The 14864-nt window shown below is 40.6% G+C and overlaps 1 protein-coding gene across 3 annotated transcripts in view; it reads right to left on the bottom strand.

Annotated features, from left to right (window-relative positions):
* Nucleotides 1–287: 287 nt before the first annotated feature.
* LOC144084529 (apoptosis-stimulating of p53 protein 2-like) overlaps nucleotides 288–14864 on the bottom strand; it is a 36681-nt gene continuing 22104 nt past the window's right edge. For 2 of the 3 annotated variants that reach the window (XM_077613056.1, XM_077613057.1), the window contains 12 exons: nucleotides 13494–13541; nucleotides 12604–12796; nucleotides 8933–8983; nucleotides 8635–8727; nucleotides 8428–8549; nucleotides 8002–8368; nucleotides 5584–6422; nucleotides 3606–3743; nucleotides 3395–3528; nucleotides 3139–3305; nucleotides 2862–3061; nucleotides 288–1387 (listed from right to left, as the gene is read on the bottom strand). In XM_077613056.1, coding sequence (XP_077469182.1) covers nucleotides 1346–1387; nucleotides 2862–3061; nucleotides 3139–3305; nucleotides 3395–3528; nucleotides 3606–3743; nucleotides 5584–6422; nucleotides 8002–8368; nucleotides 8428–8549; nucleotides 8635–8727; nucleotides 8933–8983; nucleotides 12604–12796; nucleotides 13494–13541 — 2394 coding nt within the window. In that variant the 3' untranslated portion in view covers nucleotides 288–1345. The remainder of the gene's footprint in view (nucleotides 1388–2861; nucleotides 3062–3138; nucleotides 3306–3394; nucleotides 3529–3605; nucleotides 3744–5583; nucleotides 6423–8001; nucleotides 8369–8427; nucleotides 8550–8634; nucleotides 8728–8932; nucleotides 8984–12603; nucleotides 12797–13493; nucleotides 13542–14864) is intronic. The other variant, XM_077613058.1, reaches the window with a different exon arrangement.

The following is a 14864-nucleotide window of genomic DNA, read 5'->3' as shown; positions in this document are numbered from 1 at the left end:
AACTTTCGAGAGGGAGGCAGGACCTTAACTATAGATTGGACTTTACCTTGCATTAATAGTCTGCCTGCAGGCCCTCATAAAACGACATCAAGCCAATGATTCTTATTGCCCTTTCATTGTATATGGGCAAATTACACACAAAAGCATGAGATGCTGTGAATTTGTCAAAAGATCATTAACGCATTGATGCTGATAAAAAATGACCAAACTTAAATAATCTTCTCATTTATGCAGAGGATCCATAATGTACATGTGAGGCTATTGGATGAAAGGAAAAAAAAATAAGAGGTGGTACAAATTATTTTTATTATAAATGTTGAAAATGCTACAGTACATCTGAGGCTATATTTCTTAAAACAGCATACAGGAACGTGGTAACAAAAATAAATATATCTGCACAATGTCAGTATTATATGGGAGGCTAGTGATTCAAAATGAAAATAAAAAAACTGGCAGCCTATGAGTTATCTAGTTTATTGGTAGTGCACTCCTTTTTTCTTCCTACATAACCAGATTAGAATCTGGAGGTCATTATTTACCACTGCGGTGTCAAATAACTAGTTTGACAATAAATCACATTTACAGATTAAGGTTCATGTGCCAGTATGCTGTTTTGATTAATTTCTTTTTGAGATATAAAAAAGAGGCAAAGTCAAAAAGTAACAAGCATCTGACATAGATTGTCACAGTAATCGAGCCTTTTTGATGATGTAATTGCGTGTTGTTGCTAACAGCTATGTAAAAATGTTAAATACTGAGAGTTCCATTTACAACCAGTTCCGGTCGCTTAAGTCTGGCGTAGTGATTTAAAAAAATAATAATAATATAGTGTAACTGGGACAAAAATTCCATTAGCATAAGAGAAAAGTGCCACAGGTGTGCCACAAAGTGTTCTTCAGTGGATCCTTCATTGAGTTGAGGGGTGGGAAAACTGTGGTGAAAAGGTCCATTCAGGGCCTCACTACATTTATCAACAATAGCAAACAGGTTAAAAAAAACAAATCGAGAAATTTTGAATTCCATTGTTGCATCCCCACCTCTGCTTTAGTGTTTTTTTTTTTATTGCAGCAGCTTCCTTCTCTTCCTGGGTGGTTTCAACCAGTGTGTGTGTATAAACACTACTCGCAAAAAGTATGAGAAATTTTGCCTTGGTGTCAATTTGGACAGCAGATTTTCCAGATGAATTGAATTAGTCCTATTAACTTTTGAATGTGTGCTGCTTTTACCCTCCTGTGACTCCTTCAGTCTGGGATTCTGAAATTTGACACCAAAATCCAAGGACTACGATGACTATATGCAAGTAGTGTGTATGTGTCAGTGTGCATGTTGAAATGCGCAGGAGTCCTTAAGCGAGGCTTCTCTGTCGTGGCTTTATTCTTGGGTACAACTGCAAATGGCAAAGGGAAAAAAACAACTTAGTGTTAAAAACTAAATATTAACTCCGTCATTGCCATTGACAATAATGCAACCAACCCAGTGGGTTCTTTCACCCTTCTGGTATGAACATAAAATTTGTCGATAGACATCAAAACCACCTGAAGTGGAAGGTCTAAGAGCGAATTAACCTTACTTTATTCCCCGCCAATCTTCCCGGTTCAGATAGATTGAGCGCCTATTATTGTCAATGGTAGGCAATGAGCAAACTGCTTTGGTTTTTTTGTTTGTTTTGTGTTTTCCAGGGAGTCCTCGAGTTCCGACTGAATTTCGTTCCTACACTGGCAACTTAAGACTGATTTAATCATAAATTTGATTTTATAGTTAAAGTCTAAATTTACGTAAAAATACGAAAAATAAAATACATTAAAACAAACAAAAAAGATAACAAGATGTTGTACTTTTAGCATTATTGATGGCAAGTGGATGGTTTATTTGTAACTGAAAGCATGGAACATGGCTATTGGAAGCAATAGCCCTACGCCAAGGGTGTCAGATTCAGGTTGGTTCGATTTCATGTGGGCCGGGCCATTTTAGATATAATATTTAGATTTTTTTTTATAAATGTATTAAAAGAACTGGATTAAAAGCCCTGAATATTCAGTTTTTTTATAGATCTAAAATAATGTTTATTTTAGCTTTTTATATTTATTTTTAGATTTTACAAAATGATTTTTTAAACTATTAAAAAATGACAATTATTGATTTAAAAGGGGGAAAATCAGGAAATTTAATATACATCTATACTCTTCATTTTAATTTGATCCTAAAACAGAAAGTTGGCACTCATGATTTACTTTCCCGGGCCTCACAAAATGATGCGGCGGGCCACATTTGGCCCCCGGGCCGCCACTTTGACATGTGCCCTACGCCAACTTGCCCACCCCTCACTCTCTCACGCCAGTCAGACACATGCGTTTAGGGACACCCCAAAACAGAGCACTGAACACGTCAAGATTGCACCATGGACGGAGCTACCTGATTTGTGACATTATTGTCCTTACTTTTACGTTACGTGAACTGATTGTTAAAGTTGTTTGACTTTGCCAGTCAGGGACGTAACGATCTGTGTTATCACAAAATTGCATTTCACGAAGAGAAGGGGGTTTTATGTGATTGTTTCATTTTGGTATACACCGGTCGGTATCCCTTTTCTTTCTCTGTTTTTTTAATGATGTTAAGCTGTTTCAATGGTAATTGTTATTCTTTTGGGGTTATAATGTGGAAAACGAGAGGGCGAAAAAGGCAAACACTAAAAAACACAGACAAGCAATATGCACTAGCTAAGCAGAAACTATGGTGCAGTGGATTTAAAGACAGACAAGGTGACGGGGCCGTAAAGTCAAAAGGTTTTAGGTCGAGGACTCCGTGTAATAAAATCGATATTGCTAAAAAAACTGGCTACTGGAGCTGAATTGATGTCTTACCCCGAGAAGATTCCGAGGAATGTAGCCCTCGTGGTCTCCAAGGCGCGCCCACCACCAGTCAACCTCGTTTTCATCCTCCCTACGGATGACCGTCATGCAGTCGCCCTCGCGGAAGGACAGCTCGTCGGGATTGTCTCCCGTAAAGTCCCACAGGGCGTAAACCACGCCCCTATTCATGATGCCCATCTTCTCTTGGACGCCTGGGCAAGCAAGGACACGTGAAAAATGAAGCACTTGACAAAGCAATCTAAATTCTGAATATATTCTTCCAACTCACCGTAGAGGAACTGCGAGCACTGAGTGTAGCCTTCCTCCATTTCCTCGCACTTGTCGGCTGCCGTCTGCATGTCGCTGTACGTTGTGTTGAAGACAGCCGCGGCTGACTCCACCAGGAACTTGCAAACCTGAACGTTGTTGCAGGAGGCAGCGCAGTGAAGCGGTGTCCTGAGGAAAAGCGAGAAGGAGAAATGCCACAAAAACCATTGACACTGCGCTTTGTCCTCGATTCCGGCGTCCTAAAACTTCCAACTCACCAGCCGTCGCTGTCGGCGGCATTGACGTTGACACCGTACTGCACCAGAAACTTCACAATCTCCGTATGTCCTGCGCACACGGCGTTGTGGAGCGCAGTGATGCCTTCGTCGTTGGGCAGGCTGGGATCGTCTACCTGAAATTTCACGGAAAATTGATAAATGAATGAATCCAAAACGGAAAAAAGTAACCATTTCTGATTTGCGCCTTTACCTCGTAAATAATTCTCTGCACCAGGTCATACTCTCCCTCCAGAGATGAGTCGAGCAGCAGCGCCAGCGGGTTGAATTTGACTCGCATGTTGTGGTCGATACGCTCCGAGCCCACCTTCCGAAGGTTGGTTCTCTTGCCCTTCCGAGACAAAACCGTAAAAGTGAGCTTTGCTTGACAACCTTGTTCTCCAACGTGTACGCCTTCGACTGAGATGTGATTATTTTTTACTAAACTGAGATGTAAGAAAGTACTTCACCACTATAAACTGCGCATTATGTAACCCGATTAGCCTGACAAAGAACAGAAGGAGGGGTTTCAATAAATAGGCCACAACATTCTTCTCTAATTGACTGGCATTTTAGGGAAAAACCTGCACAAATCCTCCTCTGATGGTGGATCACAACTAAGTGTAAACTGGCATTTATTTTTAACACAGTGTGTCTTAGTGACTAAAGAGCAATGAGGAAATGTGAAAGGAACGCAGGATCAATGTCGACTTAGTCGCAGTAGAATAATGAAATTTTTTACAGAGAAACAATAGCAGTGCCTAATGGGGATTATCTAATTATGTAACAGCGACCTAGGTTTGGATTGTTGACTCAACAAATCTTGTGGAACAAGTTTAAAAAAAAATCTCGCAAAAAAGTGCTTGCTTCAAATCTTTAACATTTTCAAGTTTTTATCATTAAAAGAGTTTGAGTATTTTTAACTTGATCATATTAGTTGCGCTTAATTGAATAATCAACTTTTGGGGCAAAACATACTTTTCTTAGGAAGCAGAATTTGAAGGAAAGCTGCGCAAGAAACGCAATGTTTAGTTTTATGGACAGCTAACTTAAATGAATATACAGACACTCCTCAACTTACGAACGCAATTGGTTCCGAGCGATTGTTCATAAGTTGAATTTGTTTGTAAGTTGATTTAGTGCTATATTTTGTATTATAATTTATGTTTAAGGCCTATATAAGTATATTGAAGGTTTATATAAGTGCATTTGTATGTTTAAGGCTTGTATAAGTAACACGCATTGGTTTGTACTGAAAAAAAAAACATTTAATAAAATGGAGAGAATATGTACAGTACTGTAGAGAGAGAGATAGATTTATGTATTAGAAACTGGCCAAAAGAAGCGACCTAATGACGATTGCACAGCTTTCTTCTTTTTTTCATCATAAATGATGCAGTAGCACTGTATGGCATCATTCAATTGATTTGCAAACTTTGTGCAACGTTCAATATTTGGGTCCTGCTGCTCGATCTTTCTGTTTATAAATGGTACTGAATGTGCAACGCTCACCACTTTCTGACGCGCATCAAGCTTCGTTATTATTGCCACTCGTTTCAAATGAAATGGCTTGCCTATTCCTTGCAACTCCCTCAATAGAAGCCTTTAGCTTTTTACCAACCATATTCAATATTGGATGCATGAGATATTTAATGATACAAATGAAAAAGGTTCTTTGCACACTGGAGATACATTCACGCACTTCCGCATTGCCACGAAGAAGGTAGATGCTGGGTGAGCTGAGCTCTCACAGCGCCAGGCGTCGGTATTAGCGGCGGAAAGAAGTACTACTCCGAAAAAGACGCGAAATACAAAATTGGACTTGCGAACATTTTTGGACTTAAACGCAATTTGCAGACATGTTCGTATGTACCGTTGTTCGTAAGTTGAATGTTCGTAAGTAGGGGAGCGTCTGTAGTAGGTAAGTGAAGTGATTTCTTTTTTATTTTAGTACAGGTATCGTCATTTTACTATATTATATAACTATATTACACTTGACCAATTAGGATGCAGTTCCCATAAATCGTGCCCACCCGTGACGTTTGTTTCAAAAATCGTAAGCGCAAAAATGTTTTGCAAACAAAGAGACGTAGTAATGCTAGCGAGAAAGTTTGGCATCGAGAGCAAAAGTCTGTGCAACGTGTATTGCCATCAATGACACTGACTTTGTCATTCAGCATGTTTTTTCTTACCGGTGGGAGCGCCACCTGACCGGTGACCTCAGGAGCTTTCATATTGAAGGTGTCCTCCCCGAGGCTGTCCTGCTCTCCTCCACTGGGATATGGTGGGGGAGGGTAAGGTGGGAACTCTTCCAGGAAGCCCTCTGGAGGTGGAGGGGGCAGATTAGGGACAGGATCCTCCAGAAGAGAGGGGGGTGGTGGCGGGAAGAGTATGTCTTCGGGACGAGGGGCCGGATGTGACGGGGGTGGCGGAGGAACAATGTCTTCAGCTTCAAGGAGGACAGACGGCAGTCGGGTTTGTTCGGAAGGGGCCGGAATGTGAATGTTGCCACTTTGGAATTGGGTGCTCTGATTTCCGGCATCTGACAAGTGATCCCCATCGCTGCTTACAGGGCCTGCAAGGTTTCCACCCACAGGTAGGTCAGACCCTTTCTCTGCATCACTGGGAAAAGTGGGAGTGGTTGGCGTGATGGTAGTGGTCTCCATGGCGGCCAGGGTGGTTTTCTGGTAGAGGAGCTTCTGAATGTTGGGCCCAGCGGGTCCTTCCGGCTCTGTGATGGAGCTGCGCTTCTTTAAGGGCCTGGGGGCATTGTAGAGCTTCTTCCTGAGGGCTTCCAGGTCACCGTCGCTCTGGTGACGGTAAGGGTTGGAGATGAAAGGCAGCAGCTTGGTAGGGCTGAGGGGACGAGGGATGCGCTCCGTCTCCGGTTGGGCGCTGTCGGCCGGGCTCGGACCCGTGTGGTTGGCTCCGTTATGATCCACCTCATATTCCGATGCTGGGGAGCGACGTTCCAGGTAAGGGTTCTCCACCTGCTGAGGGCCTCCGTTGGGAATCACAGGCTTTCCATACACTACAAATGGGACGAAAACATGTTTATTTGGGATTGAATGGCTGCGTTTTGGGTCAGTCCAGAATTTAAGGCCTTCAAAACTATTGAAACAAATAAATGATCAAAGGCAGGAGAGCCTAGCTGTATGGCGTTTGGCCATAAGCTTAACAGTTACATATGAGCTACAGTGAAAAATTCAATTATTTTATTTAAAAAAACATAGGAGAGATTTGGTCAACCTATTCTTTTGTAAAATGGATGATGATAAATCTAGCCACTAGACTTATCATCATCTGCAATTCACTGGTTTCATCTTCGAACATTCTAAAAGGGTTGTGGTAAAAAGTGTCAAGTGTGTGGTTGAATAATATTAATATTTTAATCTTAATATTTTAAATGTTTATTGAAACAAATGTTCTCATGGTTATAAGACAGAGCAACTAAATAAATCATGCAAACGTAAATAAATATCTTTAAATGTAGTAAGTTATATTTATAGATTAAATTTGGTGAATAAGAGCATGGGACAAGATAAACAATGTTATTTTAGTGGGTACTTTAAACATAACATTTTTTTTTTCAAATACTCTTTTCATAGATTTGGGCTGCGGACAAGTTACTAGGCTGCATGTTTTAGTTTGTGGATTATTTAAAACTTGGAAGGTTTGGCGTAAAAGGTCCTCCAATTCTGACCTTTTAGCACCCTTGATGACAATAGACGCAGGGCTCGACATTAATGACTGCCCAATTGCCCGGGGCAGCCAAGTATACTCTTTTCGGGCAGCTAATTACGTTCTGACAGCTGCTTGAAAGGGCAGGTAACGTTTTGATTATGTGATGAAAAATAAATGAGGAGAATCACAATCGCTTTGTCCGTTTTATTTTCTGCCATGGGTGCGGCATAGTGACCTATTTTCGTCTTCTGCGCAGATGGCTGCTCGTGTGAAACATTTGTCTACGTTTTCTTAAGGGTGCCGCCATTTTGCAACAAATATTACAGTAATCCCTCGATTATCGCGGTTAATGTAGACCAGAGATGGCCGCGATAAATGAAAAACCGCAAAGTAGGGTCACCCTTATTTAAAAAATAAATAATATATGTATATTTTTTACTTCAGTGCTGAGTTATAGTAGCAAGCAGAGGACAGGGGAGTGGCTTCCGCTTGTGAGTTTCAGCGTGGATTTTCACATTTTTATGAACTTACAAAAAAAATGTAATTAACAAAAAAAAAATCATCCAGAAAAAAAACGCGATATAGTAAAGCCGGGATAATCGAGGGATCACTGTAGTTGTTTTTTTATGCAGGCCGGTGCGTATCATTGATGTTTTTTGTTTGTTGGTGCTTAAAAAAGTACTTAAACCACGTGTTGCTTCATTTTGTATGGTGATTTAGCAAACATTAGAATTAGGGCAGGTGAATTGCCACCTCGGGTAGGATAAGATAGATGGGTAACCTGCCTTATGGGCAGGTGGCTTAAAAAGTTCATGTAGAACCCTGAGACATCCAATGCATTTGAACTGGGTGGCTAGGAGCCTCCCAGTTTAAACGGATTAGATAGCTATCGCAGGCACTGAATGAACGAATTGCGACATGCTTACCACTGACAAAGCCGTTGGGGCGGCCTTGAGATCTATTGAGAGCTCCCTGGATACCGGCTTGTTGAGTATACATGGAGTAGATGGAGCTGCCAGCGAGGCTCTGTGGCTTGGAAGAAGGCAGCTCGGGGGTGAAAGGTCGCACGGTGGCTGCAGGCGGAGGGTCCTGCTTTGGGGGCAGGGGGAGTGTCTGACTCTGGGAGGCGGGGAGAATGGTGTGGCTGTGGCCCGTTTGGGGATGGCTGCTGTGGGGCTTAGTTTTGGGGAAGGTGCCCGTGTTGAGGCCAGCTTTGCCGTATGGGATGATATTTGGGCCTTTTGGTTTGGTGGGAACTGGCGGTGGGACCTTGACCACAACCTTCGGCGCAGACTAAGAGAACAAGAACGTTAAACAGACATCAACTTTACAATTTTGGCTTGGCTTCTCACCTGAGCATCCCTGACCAAGTCGTCACTGCTCTGGTTTTTACGAAGTGAAGCTGCGGGAACTTCAGTTGGCTCAAACATGGAGAATGGACGCACCTTCTTGTCCCTCTTGGGCTCACTGTCACCTAATTGAGTATTGGTTCAATAGTCATTCTTTTAAAATCATTTAGCAGTGCCTTCCTATATCATCCAAGTAGATATTTTTGTTACCTTGGTCTTTGTGTGAGAGATGAGATGTCATGCGTGGAAGTGTTGAAGAAGCTGGACCATGACCATTGAACTCCACTTTAGATGAATGGTTCCCTGAAGGAGAGATGACAAATAAAAGAAAATCTAAATATCCAGTAATACAATCTGAGAGCTCACACAATACACCTTCAACTGTGAATAATTAGATCCACAAAAAAATCCACCTAAGTAGTAGTAAGTAGGAAATCAAGATCACAAAAATAAATAAATAAAATTAATTTAAAAAATCAGGCAAACTGGCAATAGCACTTGGTTATACCTTTTCGCTTGGCCCGAAGCTCTTTGAGTGGCTCAAGCAAGATTGTGGCTTCTGAAGAAGAGGGATTTCAATGGATAAAAACAAAAAGGAAAAAAAAAACAGTATGGCCTGAAATACTCCACAAAATTCCAGAAACATATTTTCAAACTGAGGTTTTTCAAGACATGCAAACAAAATGGCTACTTTGGATTCACGCCTATGTAGACTCTTTCCAGTTTGAAAATATTAAGGCATGTAAATAACTGTCAAAGACAATTCATTTTAGCCTTCAAATGACTGAGCAAGAAAATCTCAGCAAATTATATATAATTTTCTAATTACTCCATTTAACACAGCAGACATGGGACTGGCATTCACTGCAAAAAAAGTGAAGAAATTGGACAGCTGAGGTAGCTACAGAACGAAAAGGGCAAACCAGGAGGTCAACATGCTACCTTCGGCGCTCAGCGTGACGTCGCGAGTAGTTGGCGTGTCACACCTTTCTGCTCCTGCTGGAGGCAGTGCAGTCTTGTCAAATGTTAAAAAGTGGTCTTACTCTCCCTAAATTGCTGACTAGTTGCAGAAGGGCTCTGAAGAGATGAACATGACCATGTGCCTCCCAGTAAAATCTTATTTATAATAGTATAGTGAAAAGACACAGATTTTCATTCTTTCAATGGAGAACAGTGGGGGAAAAGTCAATTTTTCCCAGAAGTGGGCAGGAGGCCTGTTATCAGACATTTATAATTCCAGTACAGTCACAACTCTACTTACGAATGCCTCTAGGTATGAAAGTTTCAGGTTACAATTTTTTTTTTAATATACAAATGAGTGACTCGAGATACGAAAAAGATCCAAGTTACGAAATCCCCCAAAAAGTAAATGCATTTCCTTATCCATTAATGTATTTTGATTTTCCCGTATTAGGCGATTAAAAACTAAAAAATTATTTTAAGACATTAATAAATCATTTCCTTATAATTTTCTCTCATTTTTGCGTTTCCTCACATCTTTCATAGAAAATTGGGACACTTTGACCAATTTTAAAGGGTCTAGTTCAGGGGTCGGGAACCTTTTTGACAGAGAGAGCCATTAAAAAAATCATATTTTCTAATGTTATTTCTTGAGAGCCATTATCAGAATTGAAAAGTAAAAATACAAGAAAATTTGTCTTTTTTTGGTCATTTCACCACTTTTAAAGTACAAAAAGTCTGAATTCTTTTGACAACATTGTAATACTGTTTCTAATAAATCATTATCAATGACATCATGCATGCAGAAGAGTAATGAAACACCAAATTATGATTAAAGTGGTGGTAGAGGTACTGTCAACGCCACAGTGACGCTCCTATTAGTGCGTTCGGGACTCAGCTCTCTCACCAGTGATTTCCATATTTTACCTCACAGGTTAGTGGAGAGCCATATGCACCCATGGAAAGAGCCACATATGGCTCCCAAGCCATAGGTCCCCCACCCCTGGTCTAGTTGGTAGTTGTGTGAGGACCGTGGAACGAATTAGAGAATTTACATATAAAGTACAACTCTACTTACGAAACTTACAAGTTACGGAAAAAGTCTTGGAACCAATTAATTTCGTAAGTTGAGGTACAACTGTACTATATTTTAGCCAGTCAAATGTGTACCGCATAGGCTACCTGTGGTAAGATGCGTGGCTATTTTATAAGCAATGCTTTAATAGATCTTGGAAGTGAAGTAGGCTTCATCTGAGGCTCAGACAGAGAAATACAGAGACATATTGCACAACTACAGAAACTATAAAAACATATGAGCCTATTTTATTTGCTCCTTACCTACAAGTATCAGTGTTTATGTGCTTTAGGCATGTGGTGCGCTTGACAATTGCCAAACATTGGTATTATATATTTGCTTAAAAAAATTCTCCGTTATAATAGTTCACTTGCAAATTGCATATATGAAATACAGTGGTACCTCGAGATACGAGCTTAATCCGTTCCGGGACTGAGCTCGTATGACAAGTTACTCGTAACTCGAGGTAAAGTTTCCCATTGAAATGAATGGGAAACAATTTAATTCGTTCCAACTCTCTGAAAAAAACACCAGAAACAGGATATTGGATTGAAAAAAAATGTTTTATTTCTTATAATTCGCCATATATTGACAAAGTAATAAATAACGAGTGGTTTAATAGAAATAAAGTGTTTAATCTAACTAAAATTGGCCGGATTTCGCCGAGGGGAGAGGGGCTTCGTTTTTTTTTTCCCTCCACACAACGCACTCGTAAACAGAACAAACACTCCACCCTCACGTTCGCTATCGATGGGCTGTTTGCTGTCGTACTATTCCCTTCAAAATATTCCGAAAATGATGCACACAAATGTCCTCACAATCGGAGAACGCACGACCACTTGCCAACGAGCAGCAAGCAGTCTTATCAGCGATCGCCCCGCTGCTCATCTTCTTCTTCTTCTTCTTCTTTTTCACCTCAGGCGCCTGAGGATTACCCTCAGCAGCGCTAGGGCTGCCACTGGAACACGGATAAGTTCATCCAGGGAGTTGCCCAAGCCGCGATGGTAGCGTTCGGTCATTAAGGCCGGACAGCGGAGCCATAAGTGTTCAGACGACTCTGTTTCCTCGTCGCACAGGCGGCAGCGATCCGAGTCGGATTTCTCATGGGAGCTACAGGGGCGCTGGCTAGCGGCTCCTTTTAGCTTGTAGCATCTGTGTTCGCGTCCCATCGAACGGCGCCTATGATAGAGTTGCTGCCGGGGATACTTTTGCGAGCACGAGTATACTTCATTACCCAGAAAGCCCTCTTTTCACCGCGCATGCGCGTTGTGCGTTTCCTGGTCTGAATAGCTCATCCGGTGCTCGTAAATATTGTTATACACGAAAGATATGCCAAAAAAAATGCCATGGCAACCTGGCTTGGTCGCATGACGAAACTTTGACCGCATCACGGGCGAATTATTCGATCGAAATTTCCCCCGTAAGACGAGCATTCCGTATGACGAACGGTCGTATGACGAGGTACCACTGTACTAGAATATTTTACACCTTTCACGTGAAGCCAATTTATACCAGGTGTGGCCAATTGCTTAAACCCTTTATTGGCCGAGTGTTACTTATCATTTAGTGTGACTATAACTTTGGGCAATTTGAAAAAAAAAAAAAAACCTTAACTTCTAAAGACCTGGCCAGGGTCTACAAAATGGGACATCACATTGTAGGTGTGTCCCAATTGAGGGTCTGCATGTTGGAAGGATGCATTGACGGGAATCCTCCTCCCTTGTAGCTAAATGGAACGGTTTAAACTTTGATGTATTTCCGTTTGTACCGCGTAATATTTAATTATCTTTTAAAGTCAAATGTAATATAATTATATATAACTTTTTTTTAATTATAAGAGTTACTCATTGCCCACCATTGACAACAATTGATGTCCAATTCATATAAATAGAGAATTTGCTGAGTGTTTATCTTTTACTGCCCCTGACTATGCTAGAGGTCCAATTCATTTTGACTGGGAGGAATAGGTCTCCAAATAAAACTGGATTGTCTGTCAATGACAGCAAATAAGTAAATCGAGTGCCCTATAAATAGTTGACAAACTCTTGATTATGATCAGTTTGGAATAAAACTGTTGAGTTAAAAGGAAGACAGTACCAGACATTAATGACATTGGATGTAGCGGTTTGTTCTGGTTCACTAACCTATTGCAGGCTTGTTATGCAGATCGTGAGTGGGCAAGGTGGAGGTGCCATCTGGGTAGGCCGGTTTCACAAGCAGTTCGTGTCTACCCGAGCCACCGCGAGGCAGCGTGGACAACTGAATGTATGGTCCAACCGCTGCCACACGAGATGGACCACCTGGCTGTTGTTGGGTGGCTGGGCCCTCAGAAGGCAACTGGAAATAGAGGGCGGGGGGAACAGAATGTTGATTACGCGTTTGGACATCCTGTATGACGCAGAGAATTGCCCAAAAATGTTTTAGACCCCAAAAGAGTAATTCAGATATTTTGAGTAAAGGATTAGCACATGCAGACATTGACATTAAATGCATTGCAAAGCTTATAACCAATGCATGGGTGGTAAAATAGCAAACATCAACTTTGTATTATTACACAATTAGATTTCTAAACATCAGTACGCTATTTTTCATTGACTAACAATAAAAAGTTTTTGTCTGCCCTTGAAAAATGTTTTGACATTTTCTGAGGGAGTTAAATTCATTTTCTCTGATCGGATTCGTCACAAATCACTTGAATTCACAGGTCAATGTATAATTGTACAAATTATGTTCTAACTGATTTGATTCAACCTTATTTCATATTAAAATGATTTGTGAAAATCTTATTTGTATTTGAGAAAACAGCCTATAAATTAGACAACAGTGATACCCACTTTTAAGAGAATTAGTAGACCATCAAAGTGTGGACACACAACATTTCTTATACTCTTAATGAATGCCAACATGCAAAGCACCTGGAAAAACTGGAGTGACAGTACACCTATCAAAATCATGTTTTAAGAGCCAATAAAAGATGTGCCAAATCAAACTGAGGAAAATACATAAAAGATGTGCCTACACTAATGTGGATTACCTGAGGATGTGTGTCTTTGGAAGCCCTCTCTTTACTGGGATAGCCATTCTTGAGAAAGGAAAAGCACAAACATGGAACAGCAGTTCAAAATAAAAGCAAATATTGGCCCTCTTTCTACATACTATGAAGTATGACCCCACTTTCAGATTGTGGTGAACTCTACGACCCGCAGAGGAACACAAGCGTTTAGTGAGGATTTTATGTGTGTATGTGTGGTTAGATGTCGGTCACACTCGTGTTGTTGAGTTGGAGGAGAAAGCAGTTCAGGATGGAGCGCGTCTTTGTGCGGGTGTGAAAAAAGCCTGGCTCATTGTGATTCTGGGCAGGGTGGATGTGCTAACTTCTCGCGACAACCTTTTTGGGACCTCCTGTCTCAATGTCCTGAACAGCCACAGTAAGTACACGTTTTCATTCCAGCCGATGAAAAATATACGTTTTCACCAAACTTGTGTCTTATAAGTGTAAATAGTTGGTTGCAATCAGGAGCTTTAAGAAGAAGCCTCATTGGCTCAACAACAACAACAAAAACCTGCACCCATTGCATCCCTTTCTTTGTGCAAGTTTGGACAGACTGATGTAAAAAATTAAACATATTTTCTTGTCAAAAAATAGCAACTTATATTTGACGGATACTTTTTGAAAGCAAGAGAATTCCCTGTTATTCTATATTTTGATTATTTCTTAGAAAATATTCAGGTGCTTGAGATTTTAAAACAAATCCTGTGATGTTGATGTAAATCTCAATCATGTGGTTCTTTGCATCCTTCTGCTGTAAATACAAGTTTGTCACTATTAAATGTCCATTCCATTTAAACTGGGAGAGATTGTAGCAACTTCACTGGCAAACCTCCCACTTCAAATGAAATGGGCATCTATTGCCATTAATGGCAGCCAATGACTTATTCTAGCTTTAAAATATTACTGTATGCAACAAATCTATGAGGGTCACTTTTTTCCCTCGAACCTATTAACATTTTTAGAGATGCAACTGTAATTAACCTTCCTGATACTTTGATGACTGATCTGGCTGTTTGGTAAAATAACTCTCATAATCATCTGAAAAATTATAACTGTAAAAAATGAAAGCGCCAAAAACGTAGTACTATCTAACCAGCCATTATTTTGTGAAAAAAACAGCATTTACTTTCTGTTTAAAAAAAAATAGTAATAGTAATAGTATTTTCAAATTTGAAACTATAAGATGATGACCCTGTTTTCAACATGTTAAATTCTCCACCACATCTTGCAAGAGAAAGAGAAAACATGGTCGTGTGCCCTTTAACCTCCTATGACTTGGCGTCCACTTATGATGTGGACATCATCCCCCCCCCAAAAAACCCAGACATCATGTAAAAAGATAATTCTTTGTTT

The sequence above is a fragment of the Stigmatopora argus genome, chromosome 11 (genome assembly GCF_051989625.1).
Source record: "Stigmatopora argus isolate UIUO_Sarg chromosome 11, RoL_Sarg_1.0, whole genome shotgun sequence".
In the NCBI taxonomy this organism is placed as follows: Eukaryota; Metazoa; Chordata; class Actinopteri; order Syngnathiformes; family Syngnathidae; genus Stigmatopora; species Stigmatopora argus.
The sequence above is the reverse complement of the archived record's forward strand: the minus strand, read 5'-3'. Positions and strand labels throughout refer to the sequence as shown.